The sequence below is a fragment of the Mercenaria mercenaria genome, chromosome 2 (assembly GCF_021730395.1).
Source record: "Mercenaria mercenaria strain notata chromosome 2, MADL_Memer_1, whole genome shotgun sequence".
NCBI classification, from domain to species: Eukaryota; Metazoa; Mollusca; class Bivalvia; order Venerida; family Veneridae; genus Mercenaria; species Mercenaria mercenaria.
Window position 1 is genome coordinate 47,971,367 of NC_069362.1, and position 27,483 is coordinate 47,998,849.

Below are 27,483 nucleotides of genomic sequence, written 5' to 3' on the forward strand. Positions count from 1 at the left end.
CTGGAATGTCAGTGTTGCTTGATCAGGATGACGTCATTTAAATCAATTTTGAACAATTCGTTATCCATCAACGTCATCTAATTTGCATCAAAATGGACTGGAATGTCAGTGTTGCTTTATCAGGATGACGTCATTTAAATCAATTTTGAACAATTCGTTATGGGTTTACGGATCTCGAAGGATCACGCATATGTAAAAGCTTGTGTAAAGAGCGCGTGTTCGCGATAACCTCCCTGTCAACATACGTTTCACTCACCTGTTAACACACCCCTTAAAACGGAAAAAGAGCTGATTTATGCTAGAAGTTTCGAACATGATCAGTTTCAACAACCAACGCAATAGTAATCTTAACCATTACATTTCTATGTCCCAATTTAGAAGCCAGCTTTTAATTTAGTTCTTTTTTATAGGCAAACTAGTTATGGCAGATATCTTGAAAGATATCCTATATATTTCCCCCCTGTCTTGACAAGAAAGTTTTTAACATGTTTATTTATGTGTATAAAACTTCCAGTGGTCATAGTTTAAATACTGAAATATTATAATATGGAGACTTAAAAAGCAAGACAATTAAGAAAAGATGTATATGAAAATCGTTTAAAAGAGAAGATGAAGATGGAAATAGACTTGATTAATTAACATAATTAACAAAATCTAAATGAAGACCCTTTGGAAGCATAAAAAGCAACCAAATAAAATAATAAAAGACTCATTGAGAGGTAATGAATTCTGTAACTCCCTCACGCCCCTGCACCCACCATGAATAACAAGACTGAGTTTTTAAAAAGATTTATATGCAAGAGGTTATGCGTTTAGACGAAGTAGGAAATAGTGTAAGAAAGTCACAAGGAAACATATTTTCGGTACCGTATAGAATTGTGAACATTTGGAATAATCGGGCATCATTTGTTGGTTCAACTACATCTTTATACCAGTTTAAGAATTCATACGAGACAAGAAATATACAATCAGACTGGAAAAACGATCATACTCACGGTTTACTAAATAAAGTGGTTAAATAAGCCGAACTTTTTTCAAACCTCAACGTACGTGTACATAAAGTAAATTATGTAAAACATGAGATAACCAGACACCTGAATAAACTTGGCACCAGTGCTCCCCTTGCCCTTCGAGCCAAACAGAAATTGCACATTTATTCTCTTGTTCGCACGCAAGTATGGATGCTGAATTATGTTCTTATGACACACATCTATCTACTGTTTACGCTCAATACTGGTGTGTTGGTGGTGCGCCTGGCAATCAAGTTTACACTATAACACTATAAAACAAGTAGATCTATTCAAATCATGACAAACAGTCAGGTAATTCAAACTGTTAATAACAAAAGAGTATGGAACAGAGTAGCAGATTGATGTTATAAACTCTTCAGCAGGCTGGATTCAAGTCACATATGAAAGGGAATTCCATCACAGGATGGTCCCTTCAATGTTTACTTTCAGGGAATCAGATAGGTAATGATTTTGAGGTGTACAAAGACCTTGAGAGTCGTTGTGATACAATAGATGAGATATATTTTTCATTATCAATACAAAGAAAACCATGTTGAATTTTGAAAGACTATCGAACTAACGATAGTAAATTTCTTTTAATCATACTTACAAAACCGGACATGCAACTTTCGTCTACATTTATCCACTCTTCGGCTTAAAATTCATCGCTCGAAAATCGTTATAAACAAACTTTCTGACAAAAGTCATGGCAGGTGTGAAATTATTATTTTGCTTAACGCATGAAGCTTGTGGTGGACGAGATATTATACAATTATTGCCTTTTGGTGAGGTCGATATGTGGATTTATCGACCGATAAAAGCGAAATCGACCGAGGGCGTAGCCCCAGGTTGATATCGCTTTTATCAGGTCGATAAATCCACATATCGACCGAACTTAAAAGGCAACAACTGTTTTATTATTTAATCCAGCCTACTCATAGGTATAAACATTAAATAAAAGTATCTGCAGCCTTTGGCCAAGTTTTTCGTGTTTCGTGGTAAATTGTGTACGACGTCGCATTGTCGTGACGTCAAACCGTGATGACGTCACAGCTGGAGGTCAATAGGTGGTTTTGGCTCCGCCTTCGAGTCAATACGATTTTTTTATCATTGATCATCTTCTAGACCAATGGAAAGGACTAAAAACATAGATCTAATAATAATATACAACTATTGTCTTTTGATGAGGTCGATATGTGGATTTATCAGGTTGATAAATCCACATATCGACCGAACTTAAAAGGCAATAATTGTTTTATTATTAGATCCAGTCTATTCATAAGTATTAACATAAAAAACAAATATCTGCAGCCTTTGGTCATTTGTCAAGGTAAATTGTGTATGACGTCGCATTGTTTTGACGTCAAACTGTGATGACGTCACATCTGGAGGTCAGTACGTGTTTTTGGCTCCGCCTTGGAGTCAATACGAACAATCAAAACAGCCTTATTTAAACAAAAAATAATGACCGCAACCTCTCCCCTGAAGTTATTTTACCTCTATTGTGAATGCCAGTGCTTAAACAGCCTTACATGGTATGCACTGACGGGCTGCATATCGATGTTCAAACCCCCTGGTTAATGGTGTTATTACAGATTATTAGAAAAAAAGAAATACTACACCCAACCTTACCAATAGTGCCTGCACCAACAATTATGTTTAATTAAACAAACATTAAAAATATAAATTTTAAAATGTAAAACCTTTTACAAAAATTCAAGAATTATTATATGTTGTTAAAATAGTAAGCAAAAAATTTAGAACAATGACACGAAGTCTCTGAAATACAGTGTCTTAAGATTTTTAATGTGGCAAGTGTTTTTCTTTTGCGTAGTTCTAACGGCAGTTCATTCCATAGTTTTGAACCAATAGTACAGAAACTTCTATTATTGAATGTTTTGCACGTGTTGTATGGAACAACATAACGACATTCAGAATTTCCGGACTATCTTAAACCTTATGTACTATGAATATACTGTCTAAGCAATTCTGTTAAATACATTGAACTCAATCCTTGCTTTCACCGGCAACCAATGTAGGTCATACAATGCCTATTTAGAACTGCCAAATTTTCGGTTATGGACAACTTTTGCGCACATGTTTTGAATACGTTGCATCCTACGCACCTCACCGTTAGCTACACCATACAGTATGACATTGCAGTAATCCAGATGTGAAATAACTAGAGACAAAACTAAAATTTCAGTGGCTGATTTTGTTAAATATTAACGGATGTTCTTACTTCGTAGGTAATTCAACATGACTGTACGACATTTGCGATTTATAAGATCTTTAAAGTTGAGTGTTTCGTCAAGAAATGCACCGAGATATCTAATTATGCTTGCACATTTGATATCATCACCCGCAATGTTAATCGCATTTGTGAAATATTTGTTCAATTGAGGTCAGCTACAAGACATGATAAATTCAGTCTTTGAAGTGTTCATTTTCAGTTTGTTTCTTTCATCCTGCAATTCTGCTGGAGTTATTCTGCTATTCTGCCATTCTGTTGGAGTTATTCTGCTATTCTGCTGGAGTTATTCTGCTATTCTGCCATTCTGCTGGAGTTATTCTGCTATTCTGCTGGAGTTATTGTGCTATTCTGCCATTCTGCTGGAGTTATTTTGCTATTCTGCTGGAGTTATTCTGCTATTCTGCCATTCTGCTGGAGTTATTCTGCTATTCTGCTGGAGTTATTCTGCTATTCTTCTATTCTGCTAACTTCACACGGATACAATGAAATGTATCCTCCGAAATCGAAGAACTTGTCTCATCTTTGCAATGTAATTTCAGTTGAAATGAATTATTCATTTGTGACGGTGTGATTTAATTGAAATATTGCATTAAATATATAGGACACCACCTCTGTGGTTTGTAGAGCTAATTAAAAAGATGAGGATGTGATCTATCCCCACGATGAAAGAAATGCATGATTATGTGACAGAAAAGTAGAATAAAATAAGTAGGAACTTTTAATTGCTAACGACGATCTGCAAAAATAATTACGTGTTATAGATTTCACACTTGATATTCAGTTACACAAGGTAACTGTCTTCTTTGTAATATCCGTCCAGAGGGTTTGGAAAGGACAACATTAGACTGTAAGGCCATGGTAAGGATAAATGATATCTTCAATCATGTCTGTCTTATATAAGCTTCATCAGGATTCTGTGAAAATACAAGTGCAACGGCATGTTGGTACATTTCTTTTGGAATTCATTTCTTGCAATTTAATTCTTTTATAAGTTATATACACGCCAATAATACTTCTTTCATACAATCCACACGTTCTAGTTCCAAATAGTGACGTAAGCTTCAGTGTACGTACTCTTTCAAAACGTCAGCCGATGCAACCTTTTTCGTTCCCCGCAGAGAGTTGATGATCAGAATGTTTAGTGTTTAGTGTACATTATTTCCATAGGATAGGATTTAAACACTGTCAGATCATTTGGAAACATACAATGCAAACAAGATAAATAATAGCAGACTCAGTTTGGTTGACGTTGTTGACTCTGTTCATGTGCGGGTCTGAGGAGAGTAACACCCCTCAGCACACACGCACACCCAATCGCAGCACGGGCTTAATCAGAACTCTATTGTAGTAAACGTTAATGGACTATCTTGTACCAAAGCATCAGAAAATATTACAAACTGAGTCTGAGTATAGGAATGAGCCACTTGGCACTCAAAGACGACTGTTCTGGAAGCTAATGAAATAGGTCCTTTGGAAGCATAGAATGGAAGCAAGATAAATAATAGATAAATCATTTTCACTGAGTGAGCTGATAAGAGGTAATGAAGCATGGAACAACCCTCTGGTCTCCTAGAAAACGTGACAGGGGTGAGCACCATCTGTTGCCGATTACCGTGTTTACTTTTTGGGTGGGCTATTACACATCATTTCAGACTTATTTCATCAGTTCAAAAGTATCTGTGTCGTTCTACTCAATTTTTACTTTACAGGAACACTTCGAAAAATATTCTACGAAGATAATTTTCTACCAAAAGCCACATAGTTCCAACTTTGAACTTCGAGAATTTTATAAATTAAAACATGGACCGCTTTCTTTACAACGAACGTAACGTCCTAAATGTTTTTGAACATTAAATAACTCTTTTAATGACATGCTACTAAAGCAGGTAACGTTATATTAAAATCGCAATTTCAATAATAAGATCGTCCATATGACAAGAAACTGACACTTATACCTACTGCTTACATAGATTTGCAGGTTTTGTTTATTTAGTTGATCTTAAGATAATAAATTTAAGGGTTAAAATCCTCATTAAATAAATTTAAATTTACAAAATTTATAAAGAAAGGTGTTTGCAGACCTACGAGGGTTCATATTTTTATGAATAGTTCTTCATATTTTTAAATAGGAATTGGGATCTTATGTATCTTTCATTTATTACTTTTCAAAAACACAACAAAAAACGAGCAATGTACTGTGTAATTTATTAATAAGTAAGAGTTTTCAATGCTAAAATGTAGTTTAATTAATCAATTTGTCATGTAATTGACCTCAGGTCTAGTTCGAGCTTCACTCGGGGCCTTGAATTCTTGTGAGGAAGCGATCCAGCCGGCTTACGGAAGGTCGGTGGTTCTACCCAGGTGCCCGCTCGTGATGAAATAATGCACCTGGGGTCTTCCTTCATCATTAAAGCTGGAAAGTCTCCATATGACCTATCATGTGTCGGTGCGACGTTAAATCCAACCAAAAAAAAGTGTTATCAAAGATTATCTCAACATTTAATATGATCAAAGGGACTTTCCTCTTCAGTCGATGAGAACGAATTCATAGTCCTTGTAATAATGTACTTCTATTACATGCTATACTGATAATACCCCGCCTTATTCTCTATATTAAGCGAATGTATTAGCATAACATTTTACCAATAGATTCCACTTAGAGCCGTGAAACCTCGCGAGATTTGTATACTGGCTGAGTCTTATTGCATTTCTACAAAATTTAATTGGTTAAAGCATATTTTTATGCAAACGGTTGTGTATATCTATTCACTCTGCTGTTGATAAGTGAAGTCAATCGCTTAAACAGAAAGACAAATAATATTATTTTTCATAGTAAAAAAGTAGCCAAGGATTCATAAGGAATTGAGGATATCTCAAACGTTGCAATAAACACCTCCCCTCTGTTCAACAACAATAAATATGACGATCCTGTCTACAGAGGAAACATATTTCCGGAATACATGCTCCCATTCATTTACAGTGATGAATATTACAAAGATTTTGAAGATGCGAGAGCGCGTTTGAGAACGATTTCAAAATTCAGTTTGTACTTTGTACCAATTGTGATATGTGTTTCGTTTCTTGGAAACTTGCTAGTTATTGTTATAGTCCTTCACAAAAAGAAAGGATTTACTTCTACAGAACTCTACATCGTTTCGCTTGCAGTGGGAGATCTACTTGTCAACTGCACAAATACATTGAACGAATATCTCGTGTTGCCTTTGGATTCGTAGAACGAACGTACTCGACGCTTGATTGCAAACTTCGCCGGGTTATACCAGTTGCAAGCCATTTTGTCTCCGTGTTCCTGTTAGTCGTCATCTCTACGGAGAGAGCTATCAGCGTGTTAATACCACACAAAACCAGATATATTTGTTCAGTTGGTACAGCGAGAACAATCGTTATAGCGGTTTGGGCGGTTAGTCTCCTATTTGGAATCTTCATTAATGTCGTAACTTACGCAGAAAATTATACTAGAGTTATAACTGCGTGCAAATTCCATTCAGAGATAATAGCAGTTTACAATATTTTTATAAAAATGTATAATTTCATACTCTTCTTTATACTGTACACATGGCGACTTTCCAGCTTTAATGGTGGAGGAAGACCCCAGGTCTCCCTCCGTGCATTATTTCATCACGAGCGGACACCTGGGTAGAACCACCGACCTTCCGTAAGCCGGCTGGATGGCTTCCTCACATGAAGAATTCAACGCCCCGAGTGAGGCTCGAACTAGACCTGTGTTCAATTACATGACAAATTGATTAATTAAACTACACTTTAGCATTGAAAACTCTTACTTAAATTACACAGTACATTGCTCGTTTTTTGTTGTGTTTTTGAAAAGTAATTAATGAAAGATACCTAATTCCTATTTAAAAATATGAAGAACCCTCGTAGTTCTGGAAACACCTTTCTTCATAAATTTTGTAAATTTAAATTTATTTAATGAGGATTTTTAACCCTTAAATGTATTATCTTAAAGATCAACTAAATAAACGAAACCTGCAAATCTATGTAAGCAGTAGGTATAAGTGTCAGTTTCTTGTCAAATGGACGATCTTATTATTGAAACCGCGATTTTAATGTAACGTTACCTGCTTTAGTAGCATGTCATTATAAGAGTTATTTAAGGTTCAAAAACATTTAGGACGTTACGTTCGTTGTAAAGAAAGCGGTCCATGTTTTAATTTATAAAATTCTCGAAGTTCAAAGTTGGAACTATGTGGCTTTCGGTAGAACATTATCCTCGTAGAATATTTTTTAATTGAGTAGAACGACACAGATACTTTTGAACTGATGAAATAAGTCTGAAATGATGTGTAATAGCCCACCCAAAAAGTAAACACGGTAATCGGCAACAGATGGTGCTCACCCCTGTCACTTTTTCTAGGAGACTAGAGGGTTGTTCCATGTTTCATTACCTCTTATCAGCTCACTCAGTGAAAATGATTTATCTATTATTTATCTTGCTTCCATTCTATGCTTCCAAAGGACCTATAGACTTCTACACGTTTCATTAGCTACCAGAATAGTCGTCTTTGAGTGCCAAGTGGCTCATTCCTATAGTCAGACTCATTTTGTAATATTTTCTGATGCTTTGGTACAAGATAGTCCATTAACGTTTACTACAATAGAGTTCTGCTTAAGCCGTGCTGCGAGTGGGGGTGAGTGAGAGGTGGGGTGGGGGGTGTACTGAGGGGTGTTTCTCTCCTCAAAACCGCACATGAACAAAGTCAACTAAACTTAGGCTGCTATTATTTATCTTGGTTGCGTTGCATGTTTCCAAATGATCTGACAGTGTTTAAATCTATGGAAATAGTGTACACTAAACTCTTAACATTCTGATTATCAACTGTCTGCGGGGAACGAAAAAGCTTGCATCGTCTGACGTTTTGAGAGAGTACGTACACTGAAGCGTACGTCACTATTTGGTTCAGAACGTGTGGATTGTATGAAAGAAGTATTGTTGGCGTGTATATAACTTATAAAAGAATTAAAATGCAAGAAATGAATTCCAAAAGAAATGTACCAACATCCGGTGCACTTGTTTTTTCGCAGGATCCTGATAAAGTTTATATAAGACAGACATGAGTGGTATAAAGATATCATTTATCCTTACCATGGCCTTACAGTCTAACGTTTGCCCTTTCTAAACCCTCTAGACGGATATTACGAAGAAGAGAGTTACCTTGTGTAACTGAATATCAAGTGTAAAATCTATAACACGTAATTATTTTTGCAGATCGTCGTTAGCAATTAAAAGCTCCTACTTATTTATTCTACTTTTCTGTCACATAATCATGCATTTCTTTCATCGTGGTAAAAGATCACATTCTCATCTTTTTAATTAGCTCTACAAACCACAGAGGTGTCCTATATATTTATTACAGTGTTTCCCTTAAATCACACCGTCACAAGTGAATAACGAATTTCAATTGAAATTACATTGCAAAGATGAAACAAGTTCTTCGATTTCGGAGCATACATTTCGCCGTTTGTTGACAAGGCCCTGTAAAATGTAAACAACTTTAAATTGTAAATAATTTTATCATGTTTTACTGAACATGTTAGAATAAAAATAACCAATGCATCTTGTAAATATTCATCGTTCAGATGTAATGATATTTAACAATTGTTGATGCGTAGCGTACTCACGGTTGATTTTTAGGTAATCTGATCTCAGAAGCAACGAGATTTAGACGATAACAAAGCGAAGCTCTAGCAATTTTGTAAATAATAATTTCAATTATTATATTTCTTTTGCATTTGATGCAGTTTCATTTTGGCTGTGTCGAATACAAAAATGACTGTTATTGTTTTCTTTGATTGCGTGTTTACTTTTTAAGTTTCGGGTATCACGAAGTTAAGGATTACTTTCTATATCTTCGAAGATATTCAGAAGTGTGTCTATGTTTTGTGTGGTTCTGTTTTCGAACGCGCCGTTATGACATCTGTTGTTATGGCATATTTATTGTGACGTACAGACAGTGTATTTGATGCCATAACACAGTTGCAGTCTTCTTTCCTCAACATGGAAATAAATCGGACCGTGTTAGAAAGCAAAATACATTTGTATTACAATTTATTTCAACAACTTCCCCTCAGCCTAGTAAACTCCTGTTGAATAAAACTGACAGGACAATAGCATAGACTATAGACATTGATTTTATAAAGAGTAGATATTTTAGGGTTTTTCAGGGGGGAAATGTTTTATTTCATAAGACATATGAATAATTACAGACAAGCTCTTTGGCTTTTCAAAGACTACAGTAACATCAGAACAAGAAACTACATGTATACTCTTTATTCAATATCAGAACCTATAGATAAATTATGTACATATTGCAAATTTTCAAGGTTACAGATTTATTACCCCCTCTTATCTGGTGAAGAAGTTGGAAAAAAAGACAACAACAGCAAAAAGAATAAATATTGGATACTGGGCAAACAATAAAGAATTTTACAGATTTTCACATTATTAAGAGTAGTTAGGAAATATAATAGGGTTATTATAACAGTAGATCGATCTGGGATGCTGTATTCGGCTCCATTAGATTTTTGCCAGATCGAATCTCACGAGGCGCGCAAACGCCGAGTGTGATCCGACCTTGCAAAATCCATGAGAGCCGAATACAAAATCCCTGATCCAGCTACTGTTATAATGACCCTTTTATTATATACCTCTACCTTTTTGTTTATTGTTTTGTTATTAAAGGAAATTTTTAATGTTTATCGATATTAAAATGGAACTAGGTGAAGTCTTTATGTGCGCTATTTATGGAACTGTGTCACGCCATACATATTCATAATTTAATGAAAGTAGTCCTATAGCATACAATATGGGAGATACAATACGGAATTTAAAGGTACAATACGGTTTTTTTTCTGCTTGTTCATATTTAATTGTAAATTACAAGCCGATTGTTTTTAGAATTTATAAAGGTATATAATGAAAATGATCGCTAATTCGCTATAAACCGATTATAAAATGTTGACTGTATTTGACAGTATTTTTTGTCAAATTTTCATAATATTTTTGTGTGATTAACTTCACATTCTTAGTAATACTGCGTGCGAACTATCATAAAAGGCATAAAAACAATAATATCATATATACAATTTAGATACATATGGTTCTCCATTTCAATTGTATCTATACATAAAGTTTCGAACTGCGATCAAAATATGGCCTGGCAAACGAAAGTTAGATAAGAAGACCTTATCAAAATATTTCGATTTCCACACATTTTTAGTATAATGTGTATATAAATGTTCTTACTGTAATCCGACAGAAAAAGACAATTTCTGGTTTCCGAACTCTTTTTATTTATCAGTAATATTTATTCGACCAGAAACGCTTCTTTATAAGTTGCACAAGAATGATATGCTAACAATGACAAGACTTCAGCTTCGCTTCGTCCTCGAGACACTTCATTCTCAAGACAATTCGCTCAAAGACATTTATTTCAGAAGAAGCTAGCCTTTTGTAGTGTATACATTGTACATGGGCGGATAGTATTAATTCGTTGCAACGAAGAAAGAGACAATTGATTAGTAACCGTAGCAGGTTTGTATTGGAAAATTGTAACTGTTTGACCAAAATCAATCAACATTCAATGTGAATTTTTCTCACTTTAACGGCTACTATGACTGAAATCAGGTTATGGTATTCAGTAGGTATGGTTTGGTCATGTTAGGATATGATCAGTTTATGACAGAATTCTATTAAAATCGAGTTTGCACAGAAAGGTAAAATTTCGGTTCGGAGATGAATTTAATTCCATTTAATATGAACACATGCAACAATAATAAACTATTTAGTTAATACTCACAATTTACGTGGACAAATCACACAATGAATACTTTATGTCATAACATAGCATTTATGTCTTGTTTCTTTATCATAACACTGCACTTACTTTATAAGACACTTAAATTCCTCAGTTTCTACCGGAAAAAATCTTAAAAACGCTGGCTTCCTGTGTGAGTTGTGTCTGTAACCGAACGATGAGGAGACATTTTCCAACTTTTAAAAAGTCGTTTTACGTCATTTCTGAATCTAGTACCGCTCAGGAAATATACAAACACGTTAACAGCGCTGTTGGCATCAGTCAGAAACGTTGAGACCGACCTGACAAGGGCCATATCTATAGTCTCGACGATTGACCAGTAATCGTCAAAGAATCCAGTGTAGTCCATTATGCTGAAAATATGATGAGGAGCCTGCGTAAGCAGGAAAATAATGTTTAAGCCCATCAGAGTAAAAGTTACAGAATTTGAAACTCTTTTATTTGAAGATTTCATTTTATTTTTCGCGAGCGTGATGGTAATCGCAATGGTGCAACAAAATATCCACGTGTATGGAATAAAGAAGAGTATGGCATTGTGTATCTTAAAAAAGATATTAAAAGCTGCTACCATCTCCGAATGGATGCTGCATGCAAGTATAGACTTATTATAATTGATTGGGTAAGTTATGACATTTATGAAGAGTCCAATTAGGAGACTAACCGACCAAACCGCTATAACGGTTGTTCTTGCTGTACCAACTGAACAAATATATCTGACTCTGTGTGGTATTAATACGCTGATAGCTCTCTCCGTAGAGATGACGACTAACTGCCACACAGATATATAATGGCTCGCAATTGGTAGAATTCGGCGTAGTTTGCAATCAAGCGTTGAATACGTCCGTTCCACGAATCCAAAGGCTACGAGATATTCGTTCAGTGTATTTGCGCAGTTGACAAGAAGATCTCCTACTGCGAGGGAAACGATATAAACTTCTGTAGAAGTATATCCTTTCTTTTTGTGAAGAACTGCAAGAATAACCAGTAAGTTTCCAAGAAATGAAACACATATCATAATTGGTAGAAAGTACAAAAGAAATTTGTTAAACATTCTCATACGCGCCACTGCAACGGCAATCTCTTCGGGAGAGTCGTCATTATAAAGAAACCGGAGCAAGTAGTCTGGAAGCATGTTTTCTTGAAAAGTCTTCTCTCGGTAGACGAGGTCGTCATAGTTATTGTACAGATTGTACAGAGAGGAGATGTTTGTGGCTTTTTTTGAGATAAGCTCCATTTCTTTTGGATCCTTTGTAACTACTCTACAGTGAAATGATAAGATGTTGTTTTTTTCTGTTCAAGCGAATGTTGCTATGAATAAACTGATCAATACGTGTCTAAATAAATATAGCCAACCGTTTGAGTAAAGATATGGTTTAACCGGCTTTGGCCAATTAGATCTGTAGAAATGCAATACGATCCAGCCAATATAAAAATCTCGCGAGGTTTCACAGTTCTAAGAAGAATCTATTGGCTAAATGTGATATTTTGAACAAATCTGATACTCGCTTCAAACTATAATAGAGAGAATAAGGCGGGGCATTATCAGTATAACATGTAACAGAAGACTATGAATTCGTTCTCATTGAAGGAAGAGGAGTTCTCTTTGGTCATATTAAATGTTAACTATTTCCAAGCATAATCTGTGCTACCACCAGCGCGTATTCTAAAAAGTAATAAGTGAAAGATACGTAAGAGCCCAATTCAAGGTGGAAAATTTAAATAGTTATTTTTATTTTATAAAAATATAAAAAGAAAACGAGCATGTGTGTATAAACAGTACTATAATTGGATAAGTTTAAATCTACAAAACCACTGCATATTCAGCAAGGAAAAGTATAAAGTGTACCACCAAGAAAACTTCTAGAACTTAATTTACAAGCGACAGATATATATGACAATTTATTGTGTATGTAGCTCTACAAACACATTTCGTTAGTAATTTTGTAAAGTAAACTTACATTTAATTATCTTAAGATAAACTATATAAGTACAAGTGAATGATGCGCATTGGATATCTTTACATGTAATATCTTTATATTACTTTTACATAGCTTTTTTCAGTTATAATATCCCAAACATATCCCACCCTTTAAATGTTGCAATATTTATACAAAAATTAGTTAATAAAAACAATAGCGAAACAATGTAAGCAGTAGGTATAGGTGTTAATTACTTGTCATATGGACGACCTTATTACTGAAACTGAGATTTTAAAATAATGTAACTTCTATTAACATGTCATTCAAAGTTATTTAATGTTCAAAAACAATTTGGAGATTACGTTAGCTATAAACGGTCTGTGGTTTCGATGTTTAAAATTCTTCAAAGTCCAAACTTGGAATTATGTGGCATTGGGTAGAAAGTTATCCTTGTATGATATTTTTCAAAGTGTCCTTTTAAAGTATAATATAAGCGGAACGTAACAGATACTTTTGAAATGATGCGATGCGTCTGAAACGATGTTCAATAGCCAATGATTTTTCAACAACTAAACACGGTAATCAACAACAAATGGTACTCACCCATGTCAGAAATTCTAGGAGACGTCAGGATTGTTGCATATTTCATAATCTCTCGTGAAACAAAATGAGACAGCTATTATTTATCTTGGTTTCGTTCTATGCTTCCAAAGGATCTGTAGATTTCTATAGATTTCATGATTTTATCTACTATCAGAACATCCGTCCTTATTTGCCAAGTGGCTCATTCCTGTACTCAGGTTCAGTTTGTTATATTATTATCTGGTTCTACGGAACAAGGCATTCCATTAAGGTTTACTAAAATAGAGTTTTGTTTAGCCATTGCTGCGGATGGTGTTTGGGTTTGCACACTTCAGGACCACTTTTGAACAGATTTAATCAAATTCAACCAAACTGTTTTTTTTTTTTATCTCTGTTGCGTTGTACTTTTTTCAAAATGATCTGTATAGATCGTACTCTACATAACTATGGAAATTGTAGACTAATAATATAAACATTCTGATTATGACAACTGTCTTTTGGGGCATTCGTAGCCGAGTGGATAAGGTCTCTGACTTCAAATCACTAGCCTTTTACCGATGTTGGTTCGAGCCTCACTCAGGGCGTTGAATTCGTCATGCGAGGAAGCCATCGAGCTGACTTACGGAAGGTCGGTGGTTCTACCCAGCTGCCAGTCCTTGGTGAAATAATGCACAGATGGGTATCTGAGGTCTTCCTCTACCATCAAAGCTATGACTATAATGATGACGCTGCGACGTTAAACCCAACAAAACAAACAAAACAAAACTGCGGGGAACTGCGGGGAACGAAAAAAGTTGTACCGACTAACGTCTTGAGATAGTACGTACATTAAAGCGTATGTCACTGTCCTGAACCAGAACGTGTGGATAATGTTAACAAGCTGAAAGAAGTTTAATATGTGTGTATTATTAAAGAAATGGATGCAAGAGGAATGCACCAACACACCGTTGCAGTTATATGTTCGTAGAATTTATATCTGATGTTTGTCCTTTCATGCCCTTGTGGATGGATATTACAAACGACTGTTATATTGTGTAATTGAATATTAGATGTAAAATTTATAATATGCTCCTAATGTTTTGCAGATCATCGTTAGCAATTTAAAGCTTCAACTTATGTTACCATTTTTCTGCCACGGTATGACAATGCATGTTTTTCCACCGTGCTGATAGATCACCTTCTCACTTGTCTAATTAGCTCAACAATACACAGAGGAGACTGGTATCCTGTACATTTAATACAGTATTTCCCTTAAATCACACCGATAAGAGGAATAATTCATTTCAATTGAAATTATATTGTAAAGATGAGACATGTTTTTATACTCTTGAGGATAATTGATAAATTAACAAGGCTCTGTAAAATGTATACGCTTTAATTTTTAAATTATGTTCATCATAATGTTTTACTAAACATGTTATTATAAAATGAAAAAAAAAAACACAACAACAACCCCCCCCCCCCCCCAAAAAAAAAAAAAAACAATGCCTCTTGTGATTATTCATCGTTCAGATGCTAAAGATAAGACTTGTTTTTATACTCTTGAGGATAATTAATAATTCTAACACGGCCCGATTCATTTTCCTATTAAACAAAGAAGGCAGAAAACAGTGAATTATTATACAACAAATCACTGTTCTGACGTCACAATTATTACGTCATGGCGTCAAACGGCATAGCGGCGCGCTGGAAAAGAAACCGATTGAAAACGGGCAAATATTTAATGAATGTCGTCAAGGATGTACTTAAAACTCCTTGGTAACGTGTTAGAATCGAAATGATATATCTCATTTAGTGATTTGCTCCCTCGTGATATAATTCCTTCGCATCTGAACTCCAAACAATGATTTATTCAACGGCAAATCACTGGATGAATTATATTATTTCTTAAGTTAACAAGGCTCTGTAAAATGTATAGGCTTTAATTTTTAAATTATGTTCATCATAATGTTTCACTAAACATGTTAAAATGAAAAACAACAACAACAAAAAAAAAAAAAAAAAAAAAAAAAAACAAAACAATGCCTCTTGTGATTATTCATCGTTCAGATGCTATGACTTTTAACAACTTTGTTAACGCACTCTTTGTTTATTTCTCGCGCATCTAAACACTTGCCGATGCCAATGAGACGATCAACATGAAGTGTTATTAATTTGATGCAGTTCCATTTGGCATTGGTGAAATACGAAATAATGATTATTATTGTTTTCCTTGTATAGATGCCAGAATAATTTTTTGTGTGTTGATATAATGAACTGACGCTATGACGTAATAGTTGTGACGTACAAACAGTGCATGTGTTGCATAATAACACACAGTATCTGTCTTCTTTGTTTAACATGGAAATAAATCGGACCGTATTAGAAAGCAGTATATTAAAAATGATTTCAAGGATCATGAGTTTAGCACTGCAGATTATAACTCTTGCTGAATTACTGACTGGAAAATAGCACAAACTACGGACAGACGATTTATAAAAAGAGTTCCGTAGTATAAGAGAATAGTGACCATTGTAAAATGATTATTACATATAAATGTATTTAACGCCCGTACGGTGTCTGTACGTTGTCCCTGCGACAGGAATAAACTAGTTTTGCGACGTCTGAAAATATGTCCATTTGTAGCCACTTCCATTTAGTATCACACTTGTGTCCTTAATATCGTACGGACATCGGTCCGTGCGAGTCCCCTACGATAGTCGTGCGAGTATCAGCAAGCCTTGCAGTTTTCCTAATCCGTGCGATGCCCGTACGAGCTCTTCCGAGGCCCGTGCGGTTCCCGTATCGGCCTCTTGCGAGCTGCTTCCGACTTCGAAAATCTCTACGAGCTAGTAAAGAACTCGGGAGCTCGGTGAAACATTTTCACCAAGTTTCTGAGTCCTCTACGAGTTCAAAAAATACGCACGACGCCGTACGAATCAAAGATGTCTGTGCAGACGCCGTACGAGTTTGCCAAAATTCGACTGAAAACCTACTCGCACGGAGCTCGTAGCGTTCTTGTGACCAGAGTATTATCAAACTAAGAACAGAATAAGACAGACGGAAATGTTTGTTTAAAATATCCTCAGATAGGTAAGAGAAATTAAAATATTTCGGTTTCTATACATTTTAAAGATCCACGACAACCTAGTGACTTCATTCTTCCTCCCACACGAACTTCGTGCACATCATTCTGATAATACTGGTTCTAAAATATTGAAATGCTCTAGAAATTTTACCTTTCATTTATCCTTCGTTCTTTCACTTGGGTTGTTTACTTTCGTTTTGCAGCTTTTGCTGGCGACAACGCATGAAGCTGACTGTTGTCTTAGGTCATTTTCACAAGTCAACAACCAGACATTACGTATTGTACCAGCATTTTTATCTATCCTTCACTTTTGAAGCCGTTTTCCATGACAGAACTTTGTCAAAGTTTGTAAATGTATCCGAATTTCACGACAGTTGTCAGTAATCCCTTATTCCTTCATTTTAGTTTCCAGATGTTAAATTCCAATTTCATGTTGTGTAGCAACCTTCATGAAGTAAATCTGCTGAGTAATTCTATGAATTTTGATGTAAAACAATGTATTTTAATGTTTTTATCAACTACACCTTTGCCTAGAATCTTTTCCGCCATGTTTGTTTACACGGTGAATAGTTGCAAAGGGAGTGAATATTTTCATACTAAAATTACGGCTATTTACACTAAATCTTTTCCAGATAGCACTAGTTCGGGATTTATATTGTATGTCTGTTAAATATTTTGTGTCTTTGTGTATTTTTCAGTCAGCTAGAGCCATTTAAACTTTCCCCACAGTTTTCCTGTGGTGTACCGCAACTTTTCCGTGGACCACGATTTTTCTGTGGGCGCCACGAATTTTCTGTGGTCACCACAATTTTCCTGTGGAGCGTTCGTGGATTTCACCATTTTTTTGTGGCATGTTCGGCGACAGTATATAAGAACTGCTTACCGTCATTCTGGAGCTCCAGCATCAAAATTTCGGCTGCATACCGTATTTGGCCGTTCTTCGAAATTAACAATGTTTTGGCTTGAAATAGAAATTATAAGGGTGTGCACCATTTTTTATTAGTTTTATTTTGGTATTCTAAAGCTTGTTTTGGAACAGGAAGAATTATTTGATCTATTTAAATTATTTTGCAGAACTCAAACTTTGGCTCAAAAAACTGATATATTAAACTGCCTTGCGACTATTCCTTTAGATTTTAGTCAATGTTTGATGATTTATTTATGAGAAACAATTATTAAGGACTTGTTAAATAAATAATAGAAACTTTTAATAGTCGTTTGTGGTATTTTTATTAGTTTAAGTCTTAGAATTCTTTGTTAAGTCTTAAGTAGAGATATATTTTCCCAAAACGTAAATGTTGGAGTTCAACCAGAGAACATCTGCGAAGGCTGGCCAGAAGCGATCTTAGCCCCATTCACGTTGAGCTTTCGACACACATCAAGTAACTTAGCAGTCTACAGAGATCCGGTCACGTGTTACAGCCTACAAAGCAAGTCACGTTGTGCAGTCAACTGAGGTCCTGTCACACTTACATCCTACAGAAGGACGCTCACGTTGAGCAGTCAATTGAAGTCCTGTCACACTTAGCAGTCAACAGAAGTCCAGTCACACCTAGCAGTCAACAAAAGCCCAATCACGTCAAGCAACCTACAGGAGTCTAGTCTCAGCAGTCTACAGAGGTGTAGACACGTTAAGCAGCAGTGGTCAAATCAAACTGGGTGGTCGAACGGTCACAGTCACGTCTACCAATTATATACATATTCTCAATGCCCGATCCTAAGGTTCATTCCGGCCCAATATAGTGTAGTTCAGAACCACACCCAAGATCACGCCCAAGGGCCACAGTCAGGTAGCACTTATTAGCATATTTGCTAGGCAGCGACTGAACGCTGTCATAGCATATAGGCTATATATATATATATATATAGGCATAGGAATAATTCTGAAAGCGACTCCAAGGGGTTGGAGCGTAACAATATATGACAGGTGAATCTTTTAGGCCCACCACGTGAAAAAACGTGTTTCCTCAACTTCATAGCCTTTTCGGATATTCTCTTTTCAGCATAGTTTTAAAAACATAGAATCATGACTATCGTACACTGGAGAAACAAAGTATGGTCTAAACTCAGCTTAATACATCGAGCACTGTGCATAATTTACATTAACTTAATAATATATTTAGACATTAAATACATTGTCTTGACCTTATGTATGTCACAGTCATTTTGTAACTAGACACTTGTTATTTCTATTTTATTTTTCATGCAAACTATGTATAATAACCATCATGGAAATACAAAAAAATTACAGTTATTTTGTGGCGCGTCTTTAAGTATAATGTGTATATAAATGTTGTTAACGTATGTTGCTTACTGTAATCAGCCAGACATAGACAAGTTTGGTTTCCGAACTCTTTCATTTATTACTATTCGTACAGAAACGCTTCCTTATAATATGCGCTAAATGTCACAGCTTTAAAGTTTAAATTCCTCAATCATAACCGTACAACTGTGAGTGTATGAATCTGATCCCCTAAGTAGTCTTTTTGTTTCATTTATGTCTATGGAAAAGAAAGATAAATTTGAAAAAAAGAAAACATGTACGGTTGAAAATGTCAGATGATTACGAACCCGATGCTTTAAAACAACCTAAATAGTACGATAGGGTTAATTTAAATAAAATCAAAATTTAGTCATAAAGTTGGACATAATAAAAACAAAACACCAAAACAATGATTTCAGAACTCTTTTCCGTTATTTAGATTCGTGCAGCAAGGTTACTTATTGGAATCAGCTGGACATAAAAAGTTATCTGAAGACATTGATTTCCAGACTGTTTATTTATTATCATTCATATAAAAACGTTGCATATTGTAATCAACAGAACATAGGACGTTTGTTCCGTACCCTTGAGTTATAATTGTTCGTACAGAAGCGCTGTTTATTGTATTTACTTATTTACATGTATTTGTAGCTTCTTCATTTTCTCAGTGAGATTTCATTTATCAAAATATCCCTTAAAGCGAACATAAAGATATACGCCCCTTTATATTAAATGTTTAAGATGTCTTATTTTTCAAACAAAAACATTATGTCAGACATTGACATCATGACGTTTGGTGTTACGTTGTGCAGATTAAATAAGTCACTTTCAAGACTTAGTATAATTAAATATATTATTTCGTTGTTTACTAGTAATATAGTTAACTGTAATTCGCGCGAATATCGCATTCGCCGTCACGGTGACAGGGTGGTCTAAATCTTGATCAAATCTAAATATCTATGATAAATTTATTTATCATATGTTAATTCATAAAAGAAATCCTCTTAAGCCGGTACAAAGGGGCGTGAGGGGCGTTGCACATTTTATTACATCTCGCTCAATCAAACTGAGTCAGTTATTTGTTAGTTTGCGTTTTATGTTTCCAGCATATATTTGATAATTTTAAAAACAGAATCCATCAAATTTCCAAAACAAATCTGTTAGATCGTACACTAACACAGACTGTATATGTTATGTGTGCAATAAACGATTTAACAATAAAATCCTTATTATTTTGTTTTATATTTTATTAACCGTTCAAAGTTTCTTACTGGAAGTGAATATTATAAGATGGATCTTAAAATCATACTTAACCAGACATTCAAAAATCAGTCTGGACATATTGCCTGGATACAGTAGACAGTGACGCGTTTTAACAGTTCAAAAGCTGGCCTTTTATAGATTATGTCTGAGCGGATGCTTCAATGATTTGTAATATAATGTTATTAATCAAGCAATTTCATATTGGCCTTGTTATTTGTCCAAGGGTTGTCGTATTGGCCCGAGGCCATAGGCCGAGGGCCAGTAGGACTGCCCGAGGACAAATAACTAGGCCAATATGAAATTGCTTGATTAATGATAATATTATTATTCAACTTTCGACTGTTGGCGGTAACAGTATAAGAACTCTGTGAGTTACCTTCTTGCAGCTATGCGCATTCAGGTGAAAAATCTTGACAAGTTGTTTAGACTTATTTTAGACATCATAATCATTTTAGCCAGTAAAACAGAACGAGTTGTATGTAGGTACTTGAGAATAATTTTGAGAGATGTTCTTGATGTGACATAATCAAGAGTAACTAGAACTTACCTTATTTTTGAATTCCTATTTATTTTCTTTAGTGAGTTATCTTAGCATTTGAAATGCGATAAAAACTTCTTTAAAAGTAATTTCCTTTTAGGCTGCAGGCAACGAGACACAAAATTGTACACATATGTGTTGATCAAGATAATAGAATCAACCAAGCACAAATTATACACTCCCATGCCTCGTTTAATTCTTATCCGAAATTGTTTGCAGTTCACAACTGACACTCTTGTTCGCCAATTTATTCATCCACTTTCCAGCATTTGAATCGCTATTTATCATTGCACAAATAGTCCATACTATCAGCATGTCTGTTAAAGATAAGTCTCATCCTTTTGATTAATCTGAGTTTCCGTGTTTTCTCATTGTTTTCCTTGACAACTGCCAGAATTTCTGACAGGAAACACTTACATTTTACACAATTCCGAATAAACGAAAGTATCGTTGTAATCTATGAACACGTACATCCTGCTCAGTCATACTTGGTTATTACATGAACATGTTAGATGGGTTTTTGTCAAAATGTGAAAAAAAAAATATAATCTATAACTCTGATGTTAACTAAATGGCGTCATTTAAAAATATAACGGAAGTGACTTCTCCGTATTGGCCCTCTCTTTTGAACCAATCAAAATGCTTGAATTCCGCATTTGCCCTGTTTTTCTCGTATTGGCCCTGTTTTTCTCATATTGGCTCAGTTATGTCTTGTATTAGCTCTGTCTGTTTCATATGATGTTTGCAACCGATCTTATACAGTGTGTAATATTGTAAAGTTGAATAATAATGAACAAGAAGACAGGTGAGTAATAATCAAAGCAGGATCGTACTGAAAATATGTAATAAATTTTGACCAAACAATCACTAAAAATATAATGTCATGTATTATCGCTTAAACGCAGCTACGCAATGAAATCCATAAAATCTGCAAGAAGATCCCTTTTGAATCATAGAATGCAACCAACCAAAATAATAGCAGACGCTGTTTAATTCTGTCTCTTAGATAAATGAGAGGTAATGCTTGAATGTGCAACACCCCTTTCCATTCAGGTATAATTATTAGGAAGTGGCTAAAGGCCCGATTCACAAAAAGGATCATTTCGGAAGTGATTATTGTAAAGATCGTAGTTAAGGATGCTACATTTATTTCTTAAGCGGGCATGATAAACTGCATCTTCTCTTTCTCCAATAAGGAAATACAAATGTACTTTCATAACTTGGTACAATGGGAGGCTTAAATAATTCCTTCAATTTTGCAAGACTCTGTTTCATCCCCCACTTTTTAGGCCTCTCCCCTTTATATTTACCTTCTCCACACACACGTTTTGATCCCATCTCTCTTATAATTAAATGTGCATGAAGCAACTCGCCTTCTGTTGTTGTTTTGAAACCGTCTAATTTTTGAGTTGCGTCCCTTTCATTACCAACAACCGTTATTTACATTCTTTGTTTCAAATTATTTTTTTCATATCAGATATGTTTATCACTGCTTTTACATTTATGCAGATTTGGTCTTTTACAACGTTAAATTATTTTCTGAAACAAAAGGTTACCTTTTACCCAATCGCGAAATGCAGATAAATAGTCTTCTTTTGGAATCTGTTTGAGACATTGATAAATGGCACTGCCAAGAGAACTTCTGGACTTATATTCCTTTCAAGAAAGCATTTTCTGAAGCCTTTGGAATAAAAAAATTGTCACAATGACTCATGTCATGTATATAAGGCGGATGGCTTACAACTTCCGCCTTTTCAGAAGCCAAAAAATACTTAACGACAGGGGGCGTTGTCGTGTAAAAGACTCCTGTCTATCCTTTGCTTTGACGCCTCTTATTGCAATTCTTTCACTTTCTTCAGTACAGAGTTCTTGTAGAATCGTCCAGTGACTGTATGACCAGATGGACAAGGCACTTGAACGACTGGCCCACTAGAATTGAAGAAAATTGCATACAACATCTTTTTCGAACTCATTATTCTCTTGACAATACAGAGGCGTTTGTGATCTTTTCGCTTCCATTTCTTATTATCAGCCCTTCTCTGTGGCTCAAACATGTGCACCCAGGTTTCGACACCTGTTAGCAAGTTAGACATAACCCGGCTATTACAGCCTGTGTATGTTTTCAAAAGTTCCCGCCGCCGTGCACATATAAGGCGTTGTTTCTTTTGCCCCTCCGTGAGCAAATGAGGTACCCACCTAGCGCTAACCTTTCTCAGGTCCAAACGCTTCTTCAGAATTGTATGCTCACTACCTTTTGATATGCGATTACAATTAACTATATCTTTCACCGACAATTGCGCATCCTGTTGGACTACAGCTTTTACAGCAGCTATATTTGCCTTGAATTTTTTCTGGTCCTTTGGGATCATGGAGTCCATCCAACTTAATTATATGTAATAGAGTACCGCTTAAGCCGGTGTTAGGGGGCGTGAGAGGTGTACGTTGCATATTTCATTACCTCTCATGAACAGACTTAATTAAACCGAGTCTGCTATTATTCTTCTTGGTTGTATCTTTGCTTCCAACGGATCTTTTTACAGATTTTATTTGTAACAGAGGTTTTAGGCCTACCAGAACGGGTATCATCTTCGGTAGATAAGTTTCCAGCTTTAAAAGCTTTAACTCACCTAAATACTATGGGCATTGAAATGGCCTGTGGTCCATATATACCACACAATTCATTAAATATCTGCTTTGAATATATATCAAGCAATGATACGTCTAAGGCATCGCCACAGTGGCGGCCATTTTACTCAAAATTTTACATGCAAATTTCCATAAAAAATAAAATATGACTAAGTGGTAACAATAAAGTCAATAATGTTGTCATACTTGTGTTCTAAATATCTATGTAAACATGTGCAAGTAAAAGGATGTGCATTTCACTACCTGTATTACGCCTTTACTCGATATTTTCTCTGACCAAAATGACAAAATTATGCAATTTTACATGTAGTCTAACTCAATATACATTTAATACATTAAAAAATAATCACAGCCAATTGTAAAGCAGACCGGGAAGAACAGTCTTAGGGAATTTATTTTGAAATTTTACCTGGTTATTGAATTATACACAAAAATCAAAACATCATCAATTTATCCAGTTTGTTTTATCTGTTCACACATAATTTACAGGTATATAACCAGGTGATATTATAGGTTGACTGTTCAATGAAAAACTATCTTATCTCCCTATATAAATCAGTAGAGTTAGTGTTGTGTGGCGATGAACAATCGATGTGTTCTGGTTTACCTGGCTAGCTGTGGTCAGTAATGCATGTACAAACTTTTGTCTTTGTTATATACGTTATAATGGAGTTTGACTGCCCGTAAGATTTCAATATTTTGGGATAAACTTTCGGTCTAAACGAGACTCAAACATTTTACATATGCTTCTATGTATTGATAATTTGGCTAACTGTTAAGGCTTTAGTGCAGTTTGCAAGAGAAAAATACTCGGCTGAAAATATGAACTGCTATTGAGTTTTGACTGTTGCGATGCCTTAATATAGTTACGAATTTCAGTTTTTTTCGTCCATTTGACAATGTGACAAGTAAATTGGTCAGTGTATATGATTACATGTATTTCAATTTGGAATAACTCGGTCATTTTAAAAGCAATTTGCACAAAATAAACGGATATCGTTAGCTATTGGACACATCATTCAAATACTATGAACCATTTAAGAAATAACTGGGATAAAGCTACGGAAGCCAATTAGTGACAGAACATTTTGCAGGACCCTCGTAGATAATAATTCACGTTCTCGCAGGATACTACGTACTTTAGGAAACGAAGCTTCATTTTCACAAAGAAAATGCATGTGGTCAACGCATTTGCTTAATTTACTTCGAGTTCAAAACCTTTCTGCAGCCGTTGTAATTTAATGACTTTTGTATATTATTTGTCGGATTGCACATACCATTACTTGTTCTTCTTGTAGAAAATAACGAAATCGCGTTGTTGTGCAGTGCGGCAAATCGAGAATAGTTCGAAGATAAACTCACGAGTCTGTATCATGGTTGCCGAACCTATCAGACACACTTGAATCGATAGTCTAATTTTATCACCAAAATCATATTTCTGTTACGAATGTATAACGGTGTCAAACCTACAATAAATGACGAGAAACCTTGGTTTTGACATCGTCCGAGCTCAATGTTATCAGACCCTCACTTTCAGTGGTTTGCTTTCTTCCTGTACTAGGACTCGAGATATTCAGTTGTACAATTACAGAATTCCACTTTAGCCAGTGCTAGGGGCGTGCCCGTACTTGGAGTCAGTGTTGTTATATTTCCATATCCCTTGGGATCATTTATGGAGCTCATTCATTCGTGCAATAATAGAATTCCGCTTAAGCCGGTGCTAGGGTACGTAAGGGTATTTGCAAATTTCAATACCTCATAACCGGACTCAATCAAACCGAGTCTGCTATTATGCTGCCTTGATTGCGTTCTATGTTTCCAAGGACCTTTTTACAGACTTTATTAACTATTACAACAGCAATGTGTAAGTGTCGTGTGGCGGCTGCTGAAAGTTTCCCCGTTCTTGGACTCAGTGTTGCTGCATTTTCTGATTCTTTGTGATCAAACCGAGTCTTCTGTTATGTTGCCTTGATTACGGTTTATGCTTCCAAGGACCATTTCACAGATTGAATTATATAGTTTCAAGTCTTTTTTCAATAGACGGGAAAGAGAAAGAATTCCGTCGTGTTAGATGTGTTTCAAACATTTCGACGATAACTGAAAAGATAATGGTATTGCCATTTGATCTGTTCGCGACCGTGACCAAAACACCAGATTCAGAGGCAAAGGTCTCATTAACATTTTCTCCATTCCAATGAAAGAAGTAAGAATTTCACCCAATATAACATAGGCCACATAAATCGATTTATCAATGTACAAAAGGAACAAGAACGGAAAGTTCTCACATTGACAAGACTATCCGTGTCCCATTTAATGACATATAATCGAGATTTTTTTTTCTATAACTTTTCATATCTTTTCCGTTCAAACCGCTAGTGTTTTCCTGAAGTAGATTCAAAATAACCTTTGTAAAGAATGCACTCAGCTTAAACAGTTGGAATAAATATTGACAAAATAACTAGAATGTGCTGTTTAAACAATAGCACTATTTGGATAAACTTAAATCTTAACATATTTCACTGCCAATATTAATTGCGGCGGAAGCAAGCGATACGCGGGATTTATTTCAAAAGATTGATGTACCACAAATACAAAGAGGCGTGTTGAGCGTCTGGCGTTATGCCAAAGGTCGTTTTACTGCCCATGGCTAAGAAACATGGGACATTGTAAAGAAGCTCTTAATTTGATTGACCGTTTTTGCTTTAAGAGGATACGGTAACGCTTGAGGTTTTGTCGCCGCCCAAAGGCGGCTCCTCATATTAGCTTATTTGTAAACGGTGGCCTCGGACCTCTGTGAAAGAGTTTGGATTTGTGTATGATTTACGTAATATTATGCAATATTGTACACTTAAAAATGTTACTTTTGAAACAATTTGTGCTGCTGTTTAGTATTATTGAACCAAGCGTAGCTTTTATTGCAAGTAAATTATTCAAAAAGGAAGCTACAATTGTAAATATGTTGTGTCCGTTTGCAAGTTTGGATTTAGGTTTGTTTACAAAAGTAACTGGATGTGCTGCCAAATGCAACGCAGTTCCAACGTGCAGGAGTTTCTTTTATAACAAGCAGGAGCAATTTTGCAAAGGAGCAGAGGTGTTTGTTTCCTCAATGGATGGATGCGAAGTTATGAACGGTACAGCTTATTACTAAACAACAGGTAAGTTATGTTATGCCATATATTGGCAAACGATTTAAAATACGTTTAATAACGACCCTATTATTTACGATTTCTGTAGATTGTTTTCATTTAATGATATATATTTGCATGGACTTGTACAATCCAAAGATGAAAGAGATATAACACAATTTTAAGTTAAACATAACAAAACGTAACGGCTAAACAGAACTGTTTGCAAGACAGAAGTTACTTTCCCATCCATCTGCTTTATGAAACTCTCAATAACAATGTAAGAAGATATTTGTTGAACAGTATATACAACTTTAAATTAGCGGAAAATGGAAATTTAAGTTTTGTTAAAGTGATTCTCAAGTGAGTCTCTAGTATGTATAACCGAGAAAATTCGGTTACACCATGCCGTTCCGAAGTGTGTATGCTTAAAAGCCATTGAGCAGCACACTAAATAGCATAAACCCGAGCGATAATGGTATAAACATCGTTTCAATTCTTTACAGATGTCACTACTACAACTTCTACGACCACGTCAACCACAACAACGTCTACGACAACCGTACCGTCTACAACCACAACAACGCCCACAACCACAACGACGTCTACGACCACTACCACGCAAACAACCACAACAACGCCAACATCCACAGCAACGCCCACAACCACAACTACGCCTACAACCACAATAACGCCTACGACCACTACCACGCCTACCACGACCTCAACGTCAATGACAACTACAGTCCCACAAAGTCAGTATGGCAACGCGTGTACAACGAGTGCTGATTGTTCAATGTCTGCCGGCACGTGTCTTTCAGGCACGTGTTCGTGTCAAGCCGGCTACAGACACGACCCTTCATCCGGTTCATGTGTTACAGGTAAGGACATGTTTTATAAGTTTTTCTGGGTTAAATCTATTTCAAATGGAAATGCGATTAATTATCAGACCCATGAGGTTTT

General features: G+C 35.5%; 1 protein-coding gene across 1 annotated transcript in view; it reads left to right on the forward strand.

Annotated features, from left to right (window-relative positions):
* Positions 1 to 27,483, forward strand: part of LOC128549188 (integumentary mucin C.1-like) — a 94,944-nt gene that overhangs the window by 53,942 nt on the left and 13,519 nt on the right. The window contains exon 2 of the mRNA XM_053525709.1: positions 27,027 to 27,401. Coding sequence (XP_053381684.1) covers positions 27,027 to 27,401 — 375 coding nt within the window. The remainder of the gene's footprint in view (positions 1 to 27,026; positions 27,402 to 27,483) is intronic.